Here is a 27,270-nt window from a genome sequence, read left to right on the forward strand (position 1 = left end):
GCCCCACCCCAGGTCCAGCCCTTCACGCACGTGGCAGGGCTACAGTAACTGCGGCCTGGCCCTGCCCACCTCTACCAAGGGCTGCGAACAGCAGGCCCCGGCCGCCGCCACGGCCCGTCCTGGCCCAGTCCAGCCCACCCGCCCGCCCCGCTGGGTCTGCTCTGTCCGCCCCGCTCCCCCCACGTCGGTCTGTCCCAGATCCCCGGCCTCTCGGGTCCAACCCGTGTCCCTGCCCTGCCCCCCCCAATCACGGAGGGTGCTGGGTGCACACACCGTCTCCCCACGCTCATCTCCGCGCCCCCACGCCCCGGCCTTGCTTGACCCCTGCGCAGCCCACGGCGGCTTCCGGAGGCTTCCCGGCGCGCCCGTGTGGGCCTGGACGACCGCACGCTGCTCCACGGATGAGTCACCGAGGGTTGCGATGGTGGATTGAGGGAGGCCCGGCCCTGGTGTGCTCCTCTGCACGTGCAGCTGGAACAGCCTGAGGGGAGAGGAATCTAGCGCACACACAGACACACACACACACACACACACGGGGAGAGGAATCTAACACACACACACACACGGGGAGAGGAATCTAACACACACACACACACACACACACACGGGGAGAGGAATCTAACACACACACACACACACGGGGAGAGGAATCTAACACACACACACACACACACACACACGGGGAGAGGAATCTAACACACACACACACACACAGGGAGAGGAATCTAACACACACACACACACACGGGGGAGAGGAATCTAACACACACACACACACACACACGGGGAGAGGAATCTAACACACACACACACACACGGGGAGAGGAATCTAACACACACACACACACGGGGAGAGGAATCTAACACACACACACACACACACACACGGGGAGAGGAATCTAACATACACACACACGGGGGAGGGGAATCTAACACACACACACACACACACGGGGAGAGGAATCTAACACACACACACACACACACGGGGAGAGGAATCTAACACACACACACACGGGGGAGAGGAATCTAACACACACACACACACACACGGGGAGAGGAATCTAACATACACACACACGGGGGAGAGGAATCTAACACACACACACACACACGGGGAGAGGAATCTAACACACACACACATACGGGGGAGAGGAATCTAACACACACACACACACACGGGGAGAGGACTCTAACACACACACACACACACGGGGAGAGGAATCTAACACACACACACACGGGGGAGAGGAATCTAACACACACACACATACGGGGGAGAGGAATCTAACACACACACACACACACACACGGGGAGAGGAATCTAACACACACACACACACACGGGGAGAGGAATCTAACACACACACACACACGGGGAGAGGAATCTAACACACACACACACACACACACACGGGGAGAGGAATCTAACATACACACACACGGGGGAGGGGAATCTAACACACACACACACACACACGGGGAGAGGAATCTAACACACACACACACACACACGGGGAGAGGAATCTAACACACACACACACGGGGGAGAGGAATCTAACACACACACACACACACACACACACACACACGGGGAGAGGAATCTAACACACACACACACACACGGGGAGAGGAATCTAACACACACACACACACACACACACGGGGAGAGGAATCTAACATACACACACACGGGGGAGGGGAATCTAACACACACACACACACACACGGGGAGAGGAATCTAACACACACACACACACACGGGGAGAGGAATCTAACACACACACACACGGGGGAGAGGAATCTAACACACACACACACACACACACACACACGGGGAGAGGAATCTAACACACACACACACACACGGGGAGAGGAATCTAACACACACACACACACACACACACACACGGGGAGAGGAATCTAACATACACACACACGGGGAGAGGAATCTAACACACACACACACGGGGGAGAGGAATCTAACACACACACACACACACACACACACACGGGGAGAGGAATCTAACACACACACACACACACGGGGAGAGGAATCTAACACACACACACACACACACACACACACACGGGGAGAGGAATCTAACATACACACACACGGGGAGAGGAATCTAACACACACACACACACGGGGAGAGGAATCTAACACACACACACACACACACACACGGGGAGAGGAATCTAACATACACACACACGGGGGAGGGGAATCTAACACACACACACACACACACGGGGAGAGGAATCTAACATACACACACACGGGGAGAGGAATCTAACACACACACACACACGGGGAGAGGAATCTAACACACACACACACACACACACGGGGAGAGGAATCTAACATACACACACACGGGGGAGAGGAATCTAACACACACACACACACACGGGGAGAGGAATCTAACACACACACACATACGGGGGAGAGGAATCTAACACACACACACACACACGGGGAGAGGACTCTAACACACACACACACACACGGGGAGAGGAATCTAACACACACACACACGGGGGAGAGGAATCTAACACACACACACATACGGGGGAGAGGAATCTAACACACACACACACACACACACGGGGAGAGGAATCTAACACACACACACACACACACACACGGGGAGAGGAATCTAACATACACACACACGGGGGAGGGGAATCTAACACACACACACACACACACGGGGAGAGGAATCTAACACACACACACACACACACGGGGAGAGGAATCTAACACACACACACACGGGGGAGAGGAATCTAACACACACACACACACACACACACACGGGGAGAGGAATCTAACACACACACACACACACGGGGAGAGGAATCTAACACACACACACACACACACACACACACGGGGAGAGGAATCTAACATACACACACACGGGGGAGGGGAATCTAACACACACACACACACACACACGGGGAGAGGAATCTAACACACACACACACACACGGGGAGAGGAATCTAACACACACACACACGGGGGAGAGGAATCTAACACACACACACACACACACACACACGGGGAGAGGAATCTAACACACACACACACACACGGGGAGAGGAATCTAACACACACACACACACACACACACACACGGGGAGAGGAATCTAACATACACACACACGGGGAGAGGAATCTAACACACACACACATGGGGGAGAGGAATCTAACACACACACACACACACACACACACACGGGAAGAGGAATCTAACACACACACACACACACGGGGAGAGGAATCTAACACACACACACACACACACACACACACACGGGGAGAGGAATCTAACATACACACACACGGGGAGAGGAATCTAACACACACACACACACGGGGAGAGGAATCTAACACACACACACACACACACACACGGGGAGAGGAATCTAACATACACACACACGGGGGAGGGGAATCTAACACACACACACACACACACGGGGAGAGGAATCTAACACACACACACACACACACGGGGAGAGGAATCTAACACACACACACACGGGGGAGAGGAATCTAACACACACACACACACACACACACACACACGGGGAGAGGAATCTAACACACACACACACACACGGGGAGAGGAATCTAACACACACACACACACACACACACACACACGGGGAGAGGAATCTAACATACACACACACGGGGAGAGGAATCTAACACACACACACATACGGGGGAGAGGAATCTAACACACACACACACGGGGGAGAGGAATCTAACACACACACACACACACACACGGGGAGAGGAATCTAACACACACACACACACACACGGGGAGAGGAATCTAACACACACACACACGGGGGAGAGGAATCTAACACACACACACACACACACGGGGAGAGGAATCTAACACACACACACACACACACACACGGGGAGAGGAATCTAACACACACACACACACACACACACACACGGGGAGAGGAATCTAACACACACACACACACACGGGGAGAGGAATCTAACACACACACACACACACACACACACACGGGGAGAGGAATCTAACATACACACACACGGGGGAGGGGAATCTAACACACACACACACACACGGGGAGAGGAATCTAACACACACACACACACACACACACACGGGGGAGAGGAATCTAACACACACACACACACACGGGGGAGAGGAATCTAACACACACACACACACACGGGGAGAGGAATCTAACACACACACACACACACACGGGGAGAGGAATCTAACACACACACACACACACGGGGAGAGGACTCTAACACACACACACACGGGGAGAGGAATCTAACACACACACACACACACACACACGGGGAGAGGAATCTAACACACACACACACACACACGGGGAGAGGAATCTAACACACACACACACACACACACGGGGAGAGGAATCTAACACACACACACACGGGGGAGAGGAATCTAACACACACACACACACACACACACACACGGGGAGAGGAATCTAACACACACACACACACACGGGGAGAGGAATCTAACACACACACACACACACACACACACACGGGGAGAGGAATCTAACATACACACACACGGGGGAGGGGAATCTAACACACACACACACACACGGGGAGAGGAATCTAACACACACACACACACACACACACACACGGGGGAGAGGAATCTAACACACACACACACACACGGGGGAGAGGAATCTAACACACACACACACACACGGGGAGAGGAATCTAACACACACACACACACACACGGGGAGAGGAATCTAACACACACACACACACACGGGGAGAGGACTCTAACACACACACACACGGGGAGAGGAATCTAACACACACACACACACACACGGGGAGAGGAATCTAACACACACACACACACACGGGGAGAGGACTCTAACACACACACACACGGGGAGAGGAATCTAACACACACACACACACACGGGGAGAGGAATCTAACACACACGCACACACGGTTGGTACGGTCCAGCACGGGTTTTGGCGGGAGCCGTGCGGCTCTCCCGTGCGCAGGCGCGGGGTGACCAGCTCCAGTCTGCGCAGGTGCAGAAGCTCGGGAGGCGGCTTCCGGGCTGCGCGTGCGCGGCGCGTGGGCCTGGGCTGCGCTGCGGCGGAGCGGTCGGGCATGGCCGGCTGGGTGTTCTGTAATCGCTGCTTCCAGCCGCCGCACCGCACGTCGTGCTTCAGTCTGACCAACTGTGGCCACGTGTACTGCGACGTCTGCCTGGGCAAAGGTGAGGGCGGGCGCGGCCCCCAGACCAGGCCTGCATCCCCCCGCCGCGGGCGCGGGGGCGGCGGGGCCCGCGGGAGGTGGGCGGAGCGCGCGGGTCACCTGAGCCCCGGGGACGCGGCCCTCGCTGCCCTTCCGGAAGGCAGCGTGAACCTAGTCCCTGGGACGAGGTGCTCCGAAAGCCCAGCGCAGGGCCCGGGGGGGGCGCGTGCTCACCTGGCCTCGAGCAGGCGCGCAGCCGGGGGCAGAAGGAGGCGGGGACGGGCCCGTGGAGCTCGGGGGGCTGCAGGAGAGCCGGGGGCCACGCAGGCCAAAGCGTGCTTGCCGGGGTCCCTGGGTTGGCGGCATGATCAGAGGTGTATTTTTCTTTTTACGAGACGTTCTCACTGACGTATAAAAGAGAAAAAGCGCGTGAATGCAAAGCACCATGAGTTTTCCAGAGCGAATTTACCTGTGAACCAGCTTGCAGGGTAAGGCAGTAGCGTCCTCAGCAGTCACCACTGTCCCGAGGTCCATCAGTGTGGCTCACCGTGAACGATCTGAACACTCCGCAGAAGGGTCGGCCGTGCCACACGAGCTCCTTCTGTGTCCAGGGGTGAGGCTCGGGGCCCACACTGGGCACTGAGCTTCTGGGGAGGCAGCTGAGTATACGGGTTGGGAGTCAAGACAGCCGGGAATACGTTGGGGAATTAGCACATAGGTAGCAATCGAAGGTACTGGAGTGAGGAGAGGGCCGAAGGCAGAGGGAGCTAGGACGCGGTTTCATCTGGGAAGAGCACTTCTTAAGGCGTTCAGGAGAAGGTGTGGGGGGAAAGAAAGCAGAGCTTGTGGACTTGGCGTCCCAGGGCAGAGTCAGAGTTGGAACCCCCCCCCCCCCGGCGTTGGTGGTGTGGGTGAGCTTGGGTGAGAACGATGCAGGGGGTCTGTGTTCTCAGTTTTGGGGGACTGGTTCATGGCCTCGGGCAGGCTGGTTCCCCTGTACCTCTGGCTCTTTTTCTGAAGCACGGTCCAGTAGCCGAAGGTCATTCCTCCAAAAAGCCACCAATGCTGGGACACACACAAAACAGTGGAAGGGCCTGAGGGTGGAGCACTGACCACAGCTCCTTAGCTGTTTAGTGACTGTGACTCAGGGGTAAGCCCTCCTTAAGCTTTGGTATACATCCTTCCAGACTTTTTCCTATGGATACAGATTTCTACAACAAAAATGGTACTGGGTGTATACCAGTTTTAGTTCCCTGAGTTTATTAATAGGACATGGCTCTCTTTTCACATTAAAGTAAGTCTGTATCATCATTTTTAAGGCTGCATAATGTATCTTTTAGTTGCCGTGCCATGATTTATTTAACTGATTCCCTACTAAGAGCTCTGCGTATTTTCTAATATTTTGCTGTTAAGCACCACTTGTTCACTTATGTGGTTTTTTTCCTTTGGGATATCCGGAAGGGTGGGGGTGCTGCGCTCGGGTGTGTGTGCATTAGCACTTAGGACTAGGCACCCCAGAAAGGTGGCTGCTCCCTGTCCCCAGCATGGATGGCCGGCATTTTCGTTCCATGCATTAGCGTCAGTCTGTACTTTTGCCAACTACTCATTTGGGCCCTTTCACACCTTTTATTGGAGCGCTTATATTTAATAGGTTTGTAAGCACTGTTTGTGAACGTCAGTTTGCCTGCGCATTAGCTGCAGATGGATCCTGTCTTTGTCACGTCTCTTCTTCCCTGCCTTCAATGCAGCTCGTGGATTTTTAGGAGCCAGCTCTGTTCATCTTTGACTCCATGGCTTCTGGCGGTAGTGGTGCCCCGAGGGATCTTGTCCAGAATCCCCAGGAGAGACATAGAGGGCGGGAACATACTGCTGAGGGTGGGTGCTTTCAGAAGAGGGCCACTTGAACATGTTTGTAGGGAGGAAAGGGGACAACTCTGGAGGCTGTTGGAAGGGAACCCCGTCTTTCTCCTCAAGGACCCCATCCCATGTGCTGTGGGGATGAAATGAGATGAGACAGAGGAAGAAAGCAGAGGGAGTTGAGTTGTTCTGTGGTAAGTGGAGGAGAGGCAGGAAGATTGAGGTAGGTCATGACTTTTTTCTTGGTAACTGATACGGGGGGCCTGTTTGAACACCCCCCATAGGGAATTGGTGGGGTAACACCCAAGAAAAATGGAGGGTTGCCCAGCAGTGTTGCAGTTCAGCAGTGCTGGAATCAAGCCTGTGAATCCACTTCTCAGTTAAGTGATTGTTTCCCTGGTTCTTAGCTGCACTGGACCAGAAGAGGGGGAGACAGAGAGGCCGGGGTTTGGGCTGGGTGCGCTGCTTGGCAGGACAAGGGTGCAGTATTCCCTGGCCGGCTCTGGGCTCCAGGCTGGTTTGTGAGAAAGGGAAGCTCCGACGCGTGGGGATGGGGCAGAGCCCGGGATGAGAGGCCCTGCTGCCCCCACTCAAGGCGTTTTCCAACGACACCCGGGTGCTCTGGTGCCGCATGGGGGCAAGCGAGGAAATGCAAGGCTACCCTTAGCAGCCAGCCACACGGAGGATGGTGGGAGTGGAGAAGAAGGTGGTGCAGTAGGTGGGCCTGGGCCAGAGACCCCGGAGAAGAGCAGGTAGGACGTTAGCCCTGTGCTCTCGGGCCAGGCGCTGCCTTAGGGGCAGCCAAAGCTCAGCAAGTACAAAGCACCTACCCAGTGAACTGTCTCCTGTCCTGCAGAGGTGAGGCCGAGGGGGCTGAACAAAGCCTTTACTTCATCTCTTAGATGGGGTGCAAGGAGCTATTTTCATTTTGAATATTAAAAAAATTTTACTTAGGATATCACTACAAAATCTAATTGTAAGAAAATCTGAGATAGATTTAAGTTTGAGTGTTGTTGATCTTCACAATCACTATTTTGGGGCATATTGACAAAACAGGAAAAATGGATTATTCGTTGAATAAATCTTTTCAACTCTGTCCACATGCACAGTCTTACCATTTTCTGAACGTGGAAAATGTAAGTGCTATAATTCTGTATTATTTTGAAGAAATATTGTAATTTGAAGCCTGCACTTACATTCAAAAGTGCTACTCACTATAATAAAGTTTACTTTTCTTTTGTAGGTGGCAGAGACAAGTGCTTGATTTGCAAAGTCCCTTGTCGCACGGTTTTACTTTCAAAACACGTAAGTTGAAATATCTATTATTTGGATATTATTCAGTGTTTTTTTTTAGTTCAGGATTCAGTTTTTAGTCATTTGGGAGGGGTCTGAAATTTTCTTTCATTTTGCTAGGTTAATTAGAAGATCTTACAAGATTTCTGAGTAAAGTACAATTAGGATTTGGTTTTGAATACCTCATACAACTTTCTTTCTTAACCATAGATTGGCCCTATGAGTAGTTTGCTGTGCTGTGTTCTGGGAAATGAAGATAAGTTGAGTAGGTTTCTTCAGCACAGTACAAGCTCCTTAAGAAGGAGATAGAGTTTGGATTTCCATGGGGGTCGTATCTAATTAAGAGGGTTGGAGGAAAGGAAGTTTAAAGTGGATTACTGTTGTAGTAGGCTTAAAACAAGGTCTTTTGTCCTCTCTATGAAATACATCAGTGTCGCCTGTTTGCTTTAAACTTAGTTGCAAATAATCTTTCTCTTTATACTTAGGTTCTAAGGTACGTATTTGATCTGATGTTTTAATCTATAACAATCATTTTTTGCTGATTACACGTATAATACAAAGTCACACAAGACTTAAATGATCAGAAGATTATAATGGAGAAAAATCTTGTTTCCCACAGATATCCACAAGTAGGGGTATAGTTACTGCTCTGTGTGTTACTGTGACTTATTTTTTTTACAAAATGGTGTTTTCTCAGTTGACTTGGTATTTTTGGCACACCCAGACTCTGAAAAGACTGCATAGCATTTCAGTGTTTTGCTGGGGGGAGGGTGGTTTTTCATTGTTTCAATTTTACAGTGAATATTTTTTTACTGTGTTTCTGCATATGTATAAGAACATTTCTGTAGCATAAATTCCTAGCAGTGGAAAAATAAGGGCACAGATTTAAGTGTTTAAACTTAATAGAAAGCGCCTTATTTCCCTTAAGAAATGTGCCAGTTTAAACCCTCGGCCATAGAGCCAGGTTCTGCTGGGTCGCGCAGCTGGTCGGGCTTGCCTTTGAGGGAGGGGGTGCCCCGGCCTTTCCCTGCCCTCCTGGGCCCTACTCTCCATTCATCTATTTTCCTTTTCTTTCCTAGAAGTGTATTTAGAGAGATCTGTTTCCTGCTGTTTCCTGCTGTTGTACATCACTTGGAGCATTGTTTTTATCATTTCTAGATAGTCTTTAATCTCTCTTTTAACTTCCTTTTCTACTCGGGAATTATTCAGGAGAGGGGTGCCTGGGTGACTGAGTTGGTTAACTGTCTGCGTTTGGCTCACGTCACGATCCCGGGGGGTCCTGGGTTCGAGCCCCGCGTCGGGCTCCCTGCTCAGCGGGGAGTCTGCTTCTCTCTCTCCCTCTGCCTCTCCACCTGCTTGTGCTCTCTCTCTCTCTGAAATGAATAAATAAAATCTTAAAAAAATTATTCAAGAGAGTGTTCTTTAATTTCTAAGAGGTTAGATTTTATCTCTATCATTTTTGTGGAAAATTTTTAATTTTATGTCTTTGTGACCAGAGAATATGGACATATGGTTACTTTTTTTAATTGTCAAGATTTTCATTGTGCCTTAATACATAGTAATTGTTAACGTTCTACACATGCTTGAAAAAGTATGTATTCTTTTGTTCTCTGTACGTGTGAGAGAGTGACGTTGTTCACGGCACTGTCGCTGTCCTGCACACCCGCGTTCTGTAGGCGCTTCTAGCAGTCTCTCCGGGACCCAGCTCCGTTCTCCATGGGCCACATGAACGCCCTCCGCCATTCTTCTGCTTTCCCTCCTGCTCCCTGGAATCTCTTCTCAGCTGCATCCAGAGGGATCTGCCAACGTGGGTCATGTGTCCCAGCTTCCTGGGAGTAAATTCATATCCCCTCACGCCCGTGGCTCTGTGGCCTGGCCTCTGGTGGACACCTGGTCCCCTGGCTGGCGACTCTGCCCCGCCACTGCCCCTGGGGCCAGACAGCTTCCACCTCCCCCCTCACCCACTGCCTTTAGGTCTCTGCCTACGGTTCTGTGTGACCATACCTTCCCTGACCTGTAGCAGGAAGGACACTTGATATCACGGCACGGTGTAGGTGCGTTTGCATGCACACGCATCTGTGTGTGCACATATGGGAAGTAAGTTTCACCAAACAACTCCTATCCTTGCTAAATGCAATGCCCCTGATGGTTTCTATTCTGACTGGGTTTTTTGTTGTTGTTAAAACCAAACACACTGTAACAGGCTAAGCTGATTTCCTGGGACCTGCAGTATGAAAGTTGCCCACACCTGCTCCTTTTGCTTCACACGCAGGGCACCACTTACATTTCTTAATTTGTTTGTCATTGAAAAGGGCCGTCACTGTCGCACACACAAAATAGTACACCGCCTTATCTGTCAGGTGGTAGTGGTGAGGGGACAGTGCAGACTGAAGCTGGGGAGCCTGCAGGAACCTGGGAGGCAGGCAGGTCTGCAGGACAGAGCCTCTGGTGAAAGTAGAGAGCAGAGCAGAAGGGTGTGTGGACAAGAGGGGGTTGCACTTCGACTGCAGTTGGCTGGTTCTCCAGCAGAGATGGAGAGGGGATGGCTGCAGCAGAGGGCTGCAGTGGGGAGGCGCTGAACCCCGGAGAAGCCAGTGGTGTCTGGGACCTGGAGGCCATGAGTGGTCAGGGCACTCATCCTCATGCCCACCTCACGTAGGGCCCTGGGGACCTGGGAGAGGAGGAAGAACCCCCCAGTGGGCAGAACCGGGGATGAGCTGGCTAGACCAGAGGCTCTCCTAGGCAGCAGAGGCCTGTCTAATGAAGATGGCCCCAGGGCAGGAGCCCCAGGACACCCACCCACAGGGTCTCTGTGACTGCTCTGTTCTCTTGACTTCCCCCTGACCTTCGAGGGGTGGATTCACTTGTCTGCCTCGGGCCCCAGGTCAGAGGTTGCTCACGGTGGGAACGGGCCTAGTTCCTAGGATGCAGCCCGGATCAGGACCTGCAGGACAAGACCACATGCCTGCTAGGACATGGGTTTGGTACGAAGTCAGAGACGGGGCATTTGGGGGGGTGGCTTTTCTGGGTTAGAGAAGAGAGAAATAGACACCAGCCACTGGAACAGACTGGCCTGGCTGGGAGCTGTCCTTGGCCCTGCTGCCCTTCTTTCTGGGCCCCCAGCTAGACTCCGTCTCCCCACCTGCTTCCCATGAGCAACGCCACTCCAAACCTGGCTCCCAAAACAATCTCCTGGAAAGCCCCCAACTCAGCCAAGTGGATGCTGGTGACCCAGCAGGGCAGAGCTGCTGGGCCCTGAATGGAAGGCCATCCACCGAGTCCAGCCTTCTGCTAATGTGTGGGCGGGTAGTGTCCCCCTTAAGCCACTGAGATTGGGAGCTTTCTGTTGCACAATTAGCCCAAGTCCTTTGCGTGCCATGTAACTTTTGGAATCAATTTCTTTCATCAGTTTCCACACACAAGGTCTCTTGGGTATGTACTTCATCGATAATGTGGGTAAAATTGACGTCTCTACAACGTGGACTCTCTAGTCCATAAGCGTGGCACACCTCCGTTTACTTAGATGTGCTCTAGTTTCAGTAACTAACAGTAACAGTTTTCTGCATAGAGGCTGTGTGTATCACTGTTAGCTTCACCCTCGGGTATTGATTTGGGATGCTGCCGTACTCTTTTTTTTTAAAGATTGTATTTATTTATTTGAGACAGAGCACGTGAGAGGGGGAAGGGTCAGAGGGAGAAGCAGACTCCCCGCCGAGCAGGGAGCCCGATGCGGGACTCGATCCCAGGACCCTGAGATCATGACCTGAGCCGAAGGCAGTCGCTTAACCAACTGAGCCACCCAGGCGCCCTGCCATACTCATTTCTTAAAATGTCATCTTTTTAGTGCTTATTGCTGGTGTGTAAAAATTGGTTGATTTTATTAGCTTTTATCTGGTGACCATGCTAAAGTCACCTGATGCTATTGGCCGATCTGGAGCTTTTTCTGGACTCTCTCTGTGTACAACCATATCATCTCTAAATGTTTAATCTCTGTCATTCCTCCTTCTTACTCTCTGCCTTCTTGTTCCTCCATTGCATGTCAGGCATCTTTTGTCTCTTTCTGATTTCAGGGTGGAGCTTCCAGTGGAGTATTCATGTGCACCTTGGGTTTCTTGCTAAGGTTTATCATGAGCCGTGTTGGATTCTATCAAGTGGTTCTCTGTAAATATCAAGGTTATCATTTGATTTTTCTCCTTTATTTTGTTGATGTAAATTGCATTTATTTTTAGAATTTTAAACCCACAGTACAATTTTTTTAAAGATTTTATTTATTTATTACTTTAGAGAGACAGAGTGTGTGCGCACATGTGAGTGGCGGGGCGGGGCAGGGGGAGAGAGAGAATCTCAAGCGGACTCCAAGAAGAGCATGGAGCCCGATGTGGAGCTCGATCTCATGACCCGGAGATCATGACCTGAGCCAAAACCAAGGGTTGGACGCTCAACCAGCTGAGCCACCCAGGCGCCCCTAAACCCCACAGTAGAATCTTAAACACTCTAACTTGGTTGTGATGCAGTATAGCCTATATGGGCAGAGGGATTTGGGGGTTTCGCACCTCTCTTCATGTGAGAATCGACCTGTAACTCTCCTTTCTTACAATGCCATTTTCAAGTTTTGGTGAATCAGGGTTTTGCTGACTTAATAAAAGGAGTTGAAAATTCTTTCATTTTTCTCTTCTCTTGCAGATTTTTTTTTAAGATTGGGATCATTCAGAGAATGTACGTTAGAATTCATGCCTGACACCATCTGATCCTAGAAGGCTTTTTGTGGGGAGGTTTTTAACTTGGGTTTTAATTTTTTAATTAGATATGGGACTCTTCAGAGTTCCTAATTCTTGGGTCAGCTTAAGTGAGTGGTCCTTCTCTAGGAGTTTGTGCGCTTCATCTGAATTTTCAAGTTTCTCATCGTCAGTGTGTCTGCGGTCATCTGTATTTGCAGGGTCTGTGAGATCCGTAGTGATGCCGCTTTGTCATTGTAATAATGGTTTTTGTGCCTTCTCTCTTGTTTCTTCAACAGTCTTGCCTGGTTTTATTGACTTTTTATCAGTGTTCTCAGAGAACTAGTGTTTCTCTTCACTTTACATTTGTTCTCAGCTGTGTTCTTACCATTTCCTTTCTTCTTTTTTCTTTGCATTTAGTCTGTTCTGTAAGATGGGTGCTTCTGTCTACTCCTAGCCTCTCCCTCCTGGCATTTATGCTGTGGGGTTAGGGCAGCCCTCTCTTTGCCCTTGCCTGCGTTGTATGTGCTTGGCTATTTTACATTTTTACTGTCTTTCACTTAGAAATAATTTGAAATTTCTGTTCAGTTACTCCCATGACCTGTGTGTTTTCTGAAAGTATATTGACTTAGAAATATTTGGGGATTTTTAGTTATTTTTACTGACTTTTATTGAAGTCTAATACAGAAAAGTGCACAGATACAAGCCCGTGGCTCTGGGAATTATTTGTGACCTGAACGTGTCCACCACTCAGACCAAGACAGGGTTCATTTCTGTGACCCCAGAGACCATGGCATGGCCTTGACCTTCTGAAGTCCCACATGCAGTAGATCTTCCTGCCGAAGCAAGGGTCTTTGTCCCAACTACCCTATTGGTGGGTGGTTTCGTTCTGTCTGCGTGGAGCCCCACAGGGCAGCTAGTGTGCGGTCACCGTTCTGATCTGTGGTTACCCCACAGTTCCCTCCTCTCATGCTCCTCACTGGCTCCTGAAACCCCTGCTCCCACCAAGGAACCATTTCCTACCTGAAGGCAGTGCCTTCTGTTGATGTCAAATTTCTCTGGTTTTTATCTGTCTGAAAAGGGCCTCTTTTTTTTTTTTTTTTTGCCTCTATTTTGAAGCATATTTTCACTGAGCTTAGAATTCTTTAATGGACATTAATGTTTTTTTGGTGCTTTGATCATATTCCTTCCTTGTTTGTCTGTCTCCTTCCACAGTGTGGCTGTCCTGTGTGTGATGACAGTTGTCTGCGGAGTTGTGCTGCTTGGCTTCACAGAGATTGTGCAGCCTGTGCAGTGGGGGCCTTTGTTAGACTGGAGAACCCTTGTTTGCTCTGTCTCCACAGCCTCCGGTGCCACTGGGGCCTCTGCCACGTGTAGAATGCTTGAGTCCTCTCTCAGAAGGCAGTGGACCCTAACAGACCAGTCACAGCGTCTCCAGATGCTTGCAGTTCTGGTCCATGGAGCTCTTCATCTAGTTTGGGGTCATCTGTGTGTGTGTAACGTATCTTTACAGACAGGCATGGTCCCCACTTGCTGAGCACCAGGCTTGGCCACGCTTCTTGGGGGAACTCTGCATGGTCCTCAGGGAAGGCACCGTTTCTGCTGGCCTCACTGGGAGGCGGAGGCTCGGAGACGTCAGGCCACGTGCCAGGGTGGCAGGTCTAGCTGACACAGAGCAGGGCTCACACGAACCTGGAGGCCCCGGGCCCTGTCTGTGGGCCATGCCGCCCCGTGTGCCGTGGTCTGTCCAGGCAGCATTGTGCGGGGACCCCGCTGTCCTGACGCCGCTCCAGCCCCCTCATATCCCAAAGCCAGACCTGCTCCTGGCCCCTCCACTGTCCCCACCAGAAGGCCCTGGCCCTTCAAGGTACAATTCCCAGTTTCTCCCACTGACCTAATTTAGTTTCACTGTTGTTTTAGTGGAGTTTGGGGTCACAGATGGCCCCCAAACCGCCATCCTGACGTTCATGACTTGTTTACAGTCCAGACCAAGACCAGACAGGGGGTCGCCGAAGACTCTTCCTGCACCTTTTCGGTCTGGTGTGTGTCCCAACTGTTCCTTCTGGTTGATGGCCACTCCTCCCAGGCTCCTGCCGCAGGACGGCTGCTGCCCGGGCTTTTATTGCTGCCGTGGTCAGGGGAGGAGGCAGGGCAGGTCTGCACTAGGGGTTGGAAGTAGGCAGACACTGTTCCTTCAACCCTTATGTTTTTAAGTACCTTATGTTTGCTTGTTAAGTATCTTGCACATATTTGTGATTGGTTGAAAGTGTTCTCCTCAGCTTTTTCCCTTCTTCTGAGTTCCGTGTGTCTCCACCATGAAAGCCTGGCTTTGACGGTGTCCTTCCAAGGAGGGCTGTGTCTCACCGCAGAGATGAGCCCCTGTGGTCAAGGGCCACTCTGCCCTCCAGTGGGTGCCCAGAGCCCCTTAGCACCGCCCTTCAGTCCTTGGACTGACCGACCGCCACAGCAGCCAGGACACAGGCGAGCCTCCCAGGCCCCCTGGAGATGGTTGGTGGGGTGCTGATTGTTTGTGTCGTCTGTGGCTAATTGTAGATGTTTCTCCACGGTGTTTGTATGCCCGTGTTGGAAGCAGTAACACGGACCCCAGCTTTCCTTCCCTTTCAGACCGACGCAGATATCCAGGCGCTATTTATGGGCATAGACGGCCTGTGTCGGAAGTACTCCAGAGAGACCTGCCAGGTGAGCTCTACACGTGGCTTGCTCAGTGTGACCCCCGTCCGTCCGCCTCGCCTCAGAGACTCGGTGTTGTGATAACCTCGGAAGAGAGAGGGTGTTATAAGCTCTGGAGACCAGTCCCTCCTAGGGTTCTCGGCCTCCCATGGCTGCCCTCGCTGAGACGAAGCCATTGGCTCTGTTTGGTTGTTGCTGCTGTGTGCGGGGATACAGCTGTCGCTTGAACCTCATGATCTGGGACAGGCCTGACGGTTCGGGTTTGCAAGGGCCCCAGATCGAGCCTGCGGGCTGCTTCGTGAGGCTGTCCTTTCTGAGGGTCATGGTCCACGTGGGCATGCTCTCCCCTGGCTCCCGGGGTGCCTGTCTTCCTCCCAGCCCTGCTCCCCTCACCTCGCCTGCCCCGCCCCCACATCTCACCTGCTGCTCCCCCTCCCTCTAGTGTTGTGAATCCGTGCTCACCCCACATCCCGCCCCAGACGCCTGGCCTCCCGGCCGTCCCTGGACAAGGCGCGGGCCGCCGTTCTGTCCACGAAGCCACTTGGGAGAGAAGGGAGCCCTCCAGCCCTCAGCCATCCTGCTTCTCCCTGTTAACGCTGAGCCCCCTGCGGGCCGCCTCCCACCTACCCTCTGGGGGAGGAGGCCGAGCGGGGCAGCATCCAGGAGCTGCCTCCAGCCAGGACCTTTCCCCTGGGGCAGCAGGCCGAGGGAGAGCAGTACCCACCCTGACCGTTCTGGGCCGGTGCCTGTCTGGCTCCACCAGCCCTGCCGAGACCTCCCCTCCTCTGCACGGCCACTCTCCAGCAGTGACAAAGCCAGAAGCCCCACGGTGTCATGGCTGTGCCATCTGTGTGTAGCCCCATAGTCACACACACATGCCCCAGAAGCTGCCCACGATCAGGCTTGGGAGGTCCTCAAACCCACGGCATTCACAACCACGGGCAGCCCTGTGCTTACAAGAGTCTCACCAAGGACATGGAGTTTCCAGACGGCTCCGCAGAGCGTGCGCCCGTGCAGGGGTGGGGGGTGGGCTGCGGAGGCAGCTGCCAGGGACCTCCCTCACACCTCTGGGCCGCACGTCCCATGGCCACGTGCCCATCTGTCCGGGTGTGAAGTGGAGTTTCCAGAGGCCTCACGACAGGATATCGCATCATCATGCACGTTAACATACTGGGCTTGTTACTCTTGAATGAATTGATACGTATCGTAAATTCCTCTCGGTATTAGTTCTAGTAGGGAAGCATTGATGGAGCAAACCTGCATCAACAGTAATTTTAAGAGCGTAAAGCCACCCTCAGGCCATGGCACGAATGGGTGTCAGAACCACAGCAGGTGGGTCCAAGGAAGCGGTCAGGAGGTCACCCTTCCTGATCTAGTTTGGAAGAAGCAGAAATCCTCCTTCCCCTGAGCACCTCCCTGAGCCAGGGCTGGCCCTCATCAGTCAGTCAGAGCGTGGACACGTGGCTGCCCCTCAGGAGGATGGACCCACAGGGTGGCAGGCGCCCCGAGCTGTCCCACGGCTTCCCCTGCCCATCACAGGGACCACCAGAGAGGGTGTGTACATGCTCAGCTCCTGGTCTAGGCTTCCTCAGCCTCCGCCCTTCATAAAAATCTCACAAAACGGGTGCCGCCTCCATGCAGGAGGGCACTCTGTACCAGATGAGGGTCATGGCCCTTTCACGTTTTGTTCTGGTGTCCACATCCCTTGCCCTGGTCAAGGCCGCAGCAACTCAGCCTGAGGGCCCTGACACCCTGGAGTCCTGGAGGCTGGCCCCTGCCTGGTACAGGTGGGTGGCATATGGCCACAGGGGTCCACGCTGCCCCTGGACTTGCACCAGGCCCCTCGGGACTCAGCGGCCCATCCACAGGCCCCTCTCCTGGCTCAGCTCTGCCTGTGGCCCGGTCCTTGCTGTGGCCTCAGTGCCTTGTCCTGTCTGTGCCAGCCACGGAGGCCTGCACGCTTGGTCTCTGCCTGTCCTCTTTTAAGAACAGCCACAGGCCCGTCCACAAGTCCTGCTGAGCCCCAGCTCTTCTGAGGTCAAGCCCACCTGCCAGCGTGGACACAGCCCTGCTCCTGGACGCTGCAGGTGGGCCATCCTGTGGTCACTTCCACATGCTCCTGCTTTGTCTCTCAGAGTGGACCCTGCACCAGGACACGAGGTTTAGGGGTTGGTGTGTGACAGGCTCTTCCTGCCGCGGGCACAGAACCTGTTGAGGGATGAGACCAAGCAAACAGACTGTCGGCCCAGTCCTGGCTGAAGGCGGCTGTGGGCGGGGGGGTGCCTCTAGATCTGCCAGAATGCCTCCCCGCTGTGCACAGCCCCCGCCTCCAGTCTCGGACCTGGCTGACCCTTCTGTCCCCCAGCACCTCACCCCCTCCTGGGAGCCAGACCTGAGAGCTGTCGCCGAGCATCAAGGACATTTCTGGGATGTGGCCTCATGAAGACGCAGATGCCCATGGGGGTGACATTGCAGGCCCCTCGTGGTGCCCCCACCACAGACTAATGCTCCGGGCAGACCCTGTGTCCATCGGCCCTTGTCTTGTGGAGCAGGGGCCCCATGTGGTGTGTCCTCCAGACCCCCGAGGCTGTGGAATCCCTGGGAAGATGCAGGAGGATAGGAAGAGACTGTCACTCCTGACCGTGGTCCTGTCTTCTGGAGGTGGCCCAGGCCATAGAGGAGGCACTGAAGACCTGCTGGGGGCTGGCCGTCCAGTCCATGGTGGTTTCTCCCTCGGTCTGTGCTAGCCCAGTGAGCCTGGGGACAGCACCAGCCGCCCTTCGTGTCTGTCCGCTAAGCAGAGTCCTGGGGTACATTGATGGGGTGTAGGACCTAGAGGGTGCTGGCTTCACATCCCAGTCCTGCAGGAACCCTGCCCGGGGGGCAGCAGAATCAAGTTTTAGCAGTTACAGTGTAGTGTTCCCAGAGGGGAGGCGTCACTGAAAACTTCTCTTAGGGACGCCTGGGTGGCTCAGTCAGTGAAGTGTCTGCTTCCAGCTCAGGTCATGGTCCCGGGGTCCTGGGATCGAGCCCCATATCGGGCTCCCTGCTCAGCGGGGAGCCTGCTTCTCCCTCTGCCCTCCCCCTGCTTGTGCTCTTGCCCCCCCCCCGACAAATTAAATAAATAAATAGAACTTCCCTTAATGTGGGGTGGCTCTCTCCTCCCCTGAGTAAATCACAGATCACTGTTTCTGATTTAGTTGGTGTTCTCAGGAACCTACCGCAGATGTGGAAATTGGGGCCCGTCTAAATGGAAGAGCAGAGGGCGCCTGGGTGGCTCAGTTGGTTAAGCGACTGCCTTCGGCTCAGGTCATGACCCTGGAGTCCCGGGATCGAGTCCCGCATCGGACTGCCTGCTCAGCGGGGAGCCTGCTTCTCCCTCTGACCCTCTCCCCTCTCATGCTGTTTCTCTCTCTCTCTCTCTCTAATAAATAAATAAAATTAAAAATAAATAAATAAATGGAAGAGCAGAGGTGGTCCCAGGTGCAGTGGGCCCTGGGGGTCCAGAAAAGGTCCCTGGGCTCTCTGGGCTCCACTTGGCGCTGTGCCCTCTCAGCCAGCCCCATCCACGTAGCATGTCCAGGGTGTTCCCCGTGGGTGCTGTTTGGTCAAGAGGCTGTCCCGTGATCCAGTTGCTGCGGCCAGAGGGATGATGGTGCACTGTGATTGGCCCACTGGGTTGTGTCCCGTCCCAGGGCAAGGCCCTGAGCACCACTGAAGCTGCAAGCAAGGGGCGTGGTGCAGCCCTTGTGGCCTGTGTGACCTTCATGTGGAGCACGCTGCCTCCGCTCGCACGTGCATTTGGGCACATGCCACTGCACACACAGCTGGAACGGCTGTACCGAGCTCTGCTCCAGGCACAGGGTGGCAGCCAGCAGAGCCCACGCCTGGACCGGCGGCGGGCGGGCAGGGGGACGGTATAGGGAAGCGGAGTGTGCTTGTGCCTGCACCAGAGGTCCATCCCAAACCCTGGCTTCCGGGACAGCGTGCATAGTAGCAGCCCGCGCCAGTGCTGGCAGCTGACACATACTCTCTTCTCAGATTGCAGAATTTCAAGAAAAGCACAGAAAGAGACTCTTGACCTTCTATAGAGAAAAGGTAACTCCCGTGACTTGCTGCCTAGTTAACCCAGGCCGTGTCCCAGGCGGCGGGCGCCTGGCTGGCACCTGTCCTGCTAACCCACAGCCCCGCGTGGGTTCTCATCTGTGATTGGCATGTGGCCGCTTGGGGGACCCAGCCATGGTCACGGGGGCAGTTACACTTTGCGACAACACTGACCATGAACATCCCCACAGCTCATCAGGCACTTTTCCACACGCAGCAGCTGTGGGGTTGCCCTGGGGAAACCTTACAAAAGGACATCAAGATGCCTGTTTGCCCTATAAACACCCTCCTCTACATGGAAGGAGAGCAGAGCTTTGGTGAAAGCGGCAGTGTTCATCTAGTTTCGCATCTGGGGTGTAGACAGCTCAGAGGAGCACCAGGGCGAGGCTGCTTGCTGAGGCTGGGCTACACTGCACGGCTTCGCGCTGCCCAGACAGCTTCCCAGCGCTGGCTCCCGGGGCCCCCGACGGCCTGCACACGGTGCAGATTTACCCCGAAACAGCGAGAGGGCAGCTCCTGTGGCGGCCACGTTCTGATTCCCTCCGCCCAGTCTGCCTGATAACCAGAAGTCTGATTGTGTTTAGATCACAAAGCTGGAGGAATCCCTTCAGAAGTCAGTGCTGCGGATGGAACAGCTTCAGAGGTGAGTCCTCTCCACGGGCACACCCGGGGCAGCTGAGTGCTGCCCGCTTGGCTGTCTGACCTTGTAAGACCTTGTACTTTCATTTACTAGAAGCTTCTGTCAAAGCAAAAGTGCAGTGGGAAGCAGAGCCGTGAAAACACACAGGACTGGCTCCCCTGCCCACAGCCTGGGGCCTCCCCTCTGCCAGGAATCATGGAGCCCGTGACAGTGAATGCGTGCAGCCCATGTGTCCATCTGTGTGGGGCCCGAGGTCTGCCCTGGGGCAGCATCCACCCGGCCCCCTTACGGTCCACAGCACCTTCTGTTCTGTGAGACAGACTGTGGTTCTCTCAGGTGTGTTAACACGGGGACTCTGTGAAAGTCCCAGTTTGCCAGGTCGCACGTTAGGTTAAAGTCTGCAGAGTCGGTGGCCCCGGGGAGCTGCTGTCCACCCAGCTGGTCACGTGTGCAGGGGTGACCCACACACTGCAGGGGGTGCTTGCTGCCGGGGGGCCCTGGGCAGCTGGAAGCCACGTGGCCACCACGGGGCCTGTCTGGGGTGAATGGGCCGCCACCAGCCGGCACCAGGGTGAGGGTGTGCTCTGGGCTCCACGCACTCCGGGGAGATCCAGCCCCCGGCCGGTACAGCAGTGGAGGCCCCGAGAAGCCAACCTAGCGGTGAGGCCCTGCTCCGCCCGAGTCCAGGGAGCGGCAGAGGGCGATGCGCCCACGTGGGGTCACTCGGATCGTCGTCCTTGGTGTACAAGTGCCTTTCTTTCTGGGGAACCGATCTGTAGCCACTGTCTTCCCCGCGCTGCTCCCGTGCGGCCCCTGGTCCTGCTTCTGTGCTCAGCTCTGCGCTGCACTCCTTTTCCGCCTTGGGTGCATTTTGGCTGCTCAGTTTTCCGTTTCTAGAAGGTTCCTGGTCCTTTTTGCCGTTGTGGCGGTAGCTTATTTTTGTCCCCATCTTCTGTTCAGGCACATCACAGGCAGTGTGTCTCCTACACCTGACTCCTGAGAGTCAGATCTGCCTGTTCTCCCCGGGGCTCTCGAGCCAGGTGGAGCCTTTCTGGCCTGGCTGCGGCGGGGTCATCCTGCTGGCTCGCTCCGCGCGTCCCTGGCTTGGGGGAGGACACCCTCACCCAGACCGCTGCCCGCGCGCGAGGAACAGAAGTCATGCAGCGCGGCGTTCACGGGGGGCGTTGGGGGGTTCGGCTCTGTTGCAGTGCCGTGTCCTGGGGAGGGCGGCACGGAACAGACATGTGTGAGCCAGTGCCCTCGGAGGCGCTGGGTCGCCACAGCGCAGACGTCTGCCTGCCCCTACCCCCTGGTCAGTGAGTCACTCGGCAGGTCTTTGTCGAGCACCTGCTTGTTCCCAGCACTGGGCACTGGCAGGTCAGAGCGAGCGCAGGCCACTTGCCTGTCCTCAGGGGGCTGCTCTGGGTGGAAAGTGAGGCTGGCAAGGGATGGGGGGCCGGGCGGGCGGGGAGCCTCTGACGGTTTGTCGTCTTCTACTTCAAACCGGGATGAATTACGTGGGAGTAGATGTTTATGGTTTAATTAACACCTTCTCTCCATCTGTTTCGTATGAGATTGTCACAACAAACAGCTTTCGGCGCAATAAAAACTCCAGTTTCAAGTAAGTAACACGGGCCTGAACGGGGAGGGGTATGAGGAGCCATGCAGCGGGGCTGCCTGAACGCGGCCTAACGCTCAGACCCCCACCACAGCTCCTTCAGCAAAGCCAGGCGGACACCCGCTCCTGCCCCCTGACTCGTCCGCCTCTGACAGGTGTGTGCCTGGGGGGGACGTCTGAGGGCCCCTGAGAGTCACACAGCCCCTCCCCTGACACACCTCCGGTTCTCCTCGGCCCCCCCACCCTGCAAGTCCCCTGATGCTGGACGCCCAGCAACACTTAGCACAGGACTCGGGAGCTTGGCCCTCCCTCCAGCTCCTCCGTGCCCTGCAGAGCCTCACGGGCACAGCCCCGGAACCAGGTGTGTGGTGCAGGCGGGCCCATCAGAGATCCGTCCCCACGGTCATCCCGGTCAGTCGGGGGCCATCCTGCACCCGTGCTGGGCTGATGGGCGTCGTCGTCCCTGGGACTCCGATCTGGGACCAAGATGGCCAGGCTGGGGGAAGCGCTTGGAAACAAATGCAACCAGAGAACGGGACAGGAGACCACAGCTGTGCTGGTGGCATGACTGGGGACCCTGACCCGCCCTGGCTGATGGGAGCTGCACCCCTCACCATGGCTCTTCCCTGAGACAGTTGGGGTTGAGTCTGGGTGCAGCACCGGACCTTTCTGCCGCAGCTCACGTTCGGCGGGCGCACGGTTCACTCCCCTACCCTTCCTTTGTCCTTTCTGCCGTTTCCCTCCTGCGGGGCTGCCCCGACGACACTTCCCTGTCACACGTGGGCTGAGTAATTAGGGGACTAACATTTAGGAGCACCCATTGTGTAAAACGTGTCGGTCAAGCAGTAAGCGTTAAGGAAAGTAGACGAGATGTTCCTGCTTGCACTGCAGGAGGTTTGGGCCTGAGTTAGAGGGGCAAGCACACGGCTGGCCCACGGAAGAAGGAGAGTGTGGGCCGAGGAGTGGAGCAGGGGCTCCAGAGTGGGGCCAGGGCCCAGTGGAGAAGCGTGCCCATGTGCGCCTGGCTGACAGACCATGGGCGGCCAGTGAAGAGCCCGATGCACGAGCAGACAGAGTGTGGGCCTGGATGGGGTGTGGACGTGACCTGGGCTCATAAATGTATCCCACTGTTCATTTAACAGAGTGGAGTCCATGCAGGTTGACCATACTCCTTCCCCAATGAGAAAAGTAAGTACACCTGTTCCCTGTGCTGCTCGTCTCCCACACAGCACACAGTTGTGGTTTTCCTCAGCGCCAGGATACATGAGCGTTTGTGTGATGGATGGATCACAGTGGGGTCTCTTGTCGTGTGCTGGGCTGAGGGGTGAGCAGGTTGGGGTGTGGTTTATAGAGCAGGTCCTGCGTGACCCTCCGGGCAGCGGGGCCGGGACTGTGAGGCACAGGGAGCAGGCAGGTGGGTAGGATGACGTGATGCTGTGTGGTCAGGGTCAGCCCTGTCCAGCCAAGTGGAAGCGTGAAGGCTCTGAGAAACAGAGGAGAGAAACCAGAGCAGAGGAAGCTCAGGGCCCCAGGCCTGGCCCAGGCAGAGCATGGCCAGACTGCCCCCTGGCCAGACGCGGGCAGCTCGGGAAAGGAGTGGGGGAGCTGGTCCCCAGGGGGAGGCTCCTGGGGCCCGGAGAGGGAGCGACCAGGTCAGAAAAGTGGCTCGAGCAGTGCGCGGCTGGTTGGTGCCCACGGACTCGTCAGTGTTGGTGACTTAACCGACACAGCGCCTAGTGCTTCTTGTTTGCAGTCTTCTGGTCGCCCTGGGAGGTGCACACTGGTGTTCAGGCTGCTTAGTGAGTAGTGCTCATTTCCAAGGGAGCTGTCCTGGAACCATATGAAGGAGGAATGTGGATTCCAGGATGAGCAGGTGGGAATGCAAAGCCATTCAGAGCTAGGATGGAGGAGACAGCCCAGTCCCTGGCAGCTGGTGCCGGCGTGTGCCTCCTCCCCGCACATCTCCAAGCCCCACGTCACGTCCTGGACAGAGACTGAGGGTGCACCTCCTCCCTGCCCTCTGGTCCCAGCACCCCGCACTGCCTGCTGGCCTTTGTTCCCCAGCGGCTGGACCCTGAGCCTCACCCACATGTGGCCTAGTTTTGGAGATCAAAGACTGACAACCTAAACTGATTCATGTGTCACTGGGTGTTACAGCTGAGGGACCAGAACGTGGGGAACTGTCTTGAAATTGCAGGGTGATGTCCTGGACCAGTGGGAGCTCGTGCTGCCATCAGGGGCAGATGGGGGCTAGTGAGACTGCACAGACATCTCCGGGAGACAGGTGTCCAGGATGGAAATGAATGGGTGCACCTGTGTTCAGAGACGGGCTGCCAGAGCAGAACGCAGAGGACACTTGTCTACCCTGTCGATCCCTGCCCGGCCACCCCGCCAGCCCTGGGAGTGGGCGCCTGTGAAGGCACCTTGGCTCGAACTCCTGTGCACACCCAGCGGGGGCAGGGTGAGCGCTGTCTCCTGGCAGACCCAGGGTGATGCAGTGGCCTGCAGCAGGGGGCGGGGGCCGCACACACTCCTCCAGGGGCGTGAGAACAGGGCTCCGGCCAAGCGAGGGGCGCTGTCTGGTGTTTCTGGCAAGGTGAGTGGCCATGGCCACAGGGGAAGCAGAATGAGGGCACCACAACCAGCAGAGAAGATGCCATGCCCACCCTACGACACCTCAAGCAAGCAGCCAGGGGTCAGCTGCCGGGGCATGGCCTTTGCCGGTCCTGGCGGGCCTTGTCCTTGCTCCTCCACTGCCCAGCGCTGAGCCTGGGGTCCTGGGAGAAAAGGCAACCGAGGCAGAGCCTGCAGGTGGACAGGGTGATGATGGCGCCTCACACGTGAACCCGACTTCCTGCCGGGGACTCAAAAGCATCAAGTGAACACGTCCTGTAACTCACGAGTTCATGAGCGAAGCCAGTAAAATGTGAATGCCAGCTTGAAGGAGAATCCTGAGAACAAACACGCGTCAGCCGTCGAGAATGCAGAAACAAGTGCGTGAATGTGCTGACACATAACCAGCAGCTTCCACGTGGCAGCCCAGGCGGGCAGGGTGGCTGTTGTCACGTGACTTCAGGACCAGGAGACCCCGACCCCGCGGCAGCAGACACCCTGCTGGGAAGCTTTGCACATCCATAACCGCCTGACACCGGGGCGTCCTAGATCTTTCTAGAGTGTTTATTCTCTCACAGGAAAAACCTTCCACCGAGCAAGTTGTGAGTAGAGGGAGAGCTATAAAGCTGTATTTGATTCAGCCCCTGAGCCGGGCCGGGTCTGCCTGGGGCCGGTAGGCGGCCTGTGAGGAAGCCTGCCCGTGAACGCCTGCCATGTGCGGAGTGCGCTCTTCCTTGGAACCGTCTGCCATGCACTGTCTTCTCAGATTTCCTGTGAACTCCTCACCGCCCTGTAGAGCCACCCCCTAAATGCAGCCTGGCATGGGACACCTCCCACGGGAGCTGTGGCTTCCTCGTGCTGGTGCAGGCCGGGTCTGTGCCTGCTCTGCTCGGAATGGGCCTTTGGCCGGGGCCCAGGGAGATGGCCGGAGTTCTGCGTGCGGCTGAACACAGCAGCGAACATCCCGATCCTAGGCGGTAACTCCAGTCATGCTCTGGAAAATGGGTCCTCACGGGCCCTGTCCTGGTACCTCTGACTCCTGGTACGCATGGCAGCACCTGTCAGCCTGTGGCCACATAGCCAGGCTGTGCGTCTGTGCTACGGCCACCACCCTGGGCAGTCTGGGTCTTTGTATCGTTTTGGCTTCCCCTGTTACTGGTTTCTCCCTAGAACAAATAGAAATCCTGTCTTAGTAGGAGCTAGGGTGAGAAAAGACAAGTTACCCAGTTCTAACCCAACTTAGTAATTTTTGCCCGTGCTCTATGATGATAATTTTTCTGGTGTTGCAAATACTCTGTCAGTTTAGAACTGGACGGAGGTGGGGGTCAGGGGCACAGCCCCATGGGAGGTTGTGAGCGGAGCAGGTGCAAAGGGCTGCCGGGGTGCATGAGAGCAGTGGGCATCTGGACATCCTGACTCGGTGGGTGGCCGCGGAACGGGGAGCCCTGGGGAGGGTGGACAGGCCAGGTACTCTTGACTTACGCTGAGCGCAGCAGCAAAATGGCACAGTTGCCAGGACTGGCCCAGAAATAGTGGGACCAGAGCACGAGCCCATAGGGGGACAGCTGCAGCCAACCCACCATACCCAAGGATGGCCGGGAAAGACGCTTCAACTTGGGAAGCTCTGTCCTGGTGAGAGCATGCGGTCAGTGGGTGAGAGTGTGCTGTCCTGGGTGTGAGCATGCTGTCCTGGGTGTGAGCATGCTGTAAGTGGGTGTGAGCATGCTGTCCGGGGTTCATGTGTGTGCGCTGTCAGTGGGTGAGAGCGTGCTGTCCTGGGTGTGAGCATGCTGTCCTGGGTGTAAGCATGCCATCAGTGGGTGTGAGCATGCTGTAAGTGGGTGTGAGCGTGCTGTCCTGGGTTCATGTGAGCATGCTGTCAGTGTGTGTGAGCATGCTGTCCTGGGTGTAAGCGTGCCGTCAGTGGCCATCTCGGTGGAGAGCCAGCCCCCCAGGCAGGGCTGTGCTGTTGGCAGTGTCTCTGCCCGAGGGGGCCAGTCCCTTCAGGGTTGAGTCTGGCTTGTTGGTATGAGCCAGGGGGTGGGTTCCCAGAGGGTGCCCTGGAGCAGAGCCGCCAGGGGAGACTGCCTGACCATGGAGTAAAAGGACCACTGGGGTGGGTGTGTCAGGGGTGGGAGCTGGGAAGATGGGCTGCCGTCAGGGGCCTGGGGGCTGGTGGCCAAGTCTAGTGACAGACCCGTGGGTCCAGGCATGTGAGGGGCCATAGGAGTGAGGCCAGGGCAGCTGGAAATAGCATTTGGCCCGACTCCTGGCAGCATCTCTGTGTTGGGAGGAGGGCTCCCCCATCACTAGCATCAGCACCAGGGAGGTGTTCTCTCAGGAAGTCGGGGAGTGGGTACCTGACAGGTGCATGGCCAGAGCAGGGCTCCCTGCGATTTGATAACACCTCGCCCCATCAGCATCTAAATTGCAAGGTGATAAAACTATATGCACAAAAT

The 27,270-nt window shown here is 55.3% G+C and overlaps 1 protein-coding gene across 1 annotated transcript in view; it reads left to right on the top strand.

Annotated features, from left to right (window-relative positions):
- Positions 1–5,193: 5,193 nt before the first annotated feature.
- The window catches only part of RNF212 (ring finger protein 212), a 34,393-nt gene continuing 12,316 nt past the window's right edge, over positions 5,194–27,270 (top strand). Inside the window, exons 1-8 of the mRNA XM_088021274.1 lie at positions 5,194–5,302; positions 8,381–8,442; positions 15,771–15,845; positions 19,878–19,934; positions 20,525–20,582; positions 22,148–22,201; positions 22,293–22,353; positions 23,341–23,386. Coding sequence (XP_087877400.1) covers positions 5,194–5,302; positions 8,381–8,442; positions 15,771–15,845; positions 19,878–19,934; positions 20,525–20,582; positions 22,148–22,201; positions 22,293–22,353; positions 23,341–23,386 — 522 coding nt within the window. The remainder of the gene's footprint in view (positions 5,303–8,380; positions 8,443–15,770; positions 15,846–19,877; positions 19,935–20,524; positions 20,583–22,147; positions 22,202–22,292; positions 22,354–23,340; positions 23,387–27,270) is intronic.

The sequence above is a fragment of the Eumetopias jubatus genome, unplaced genomic scaffold, assembly GCF_037043125.1.
Source record: "Eumetopias jubatus isolate StellerSeaLion01/CBP00866 unplaced genomic scaffold, mEumJub1_p1.0 scaffold_2, whole genome shotgun sequence".
Taxonomy (NCBI): Eukaryota; Metazoa; Chordata; class Mammalia; order Carnivora; family Otariidae; genus Eumetopias; species Eumetopias jubatus.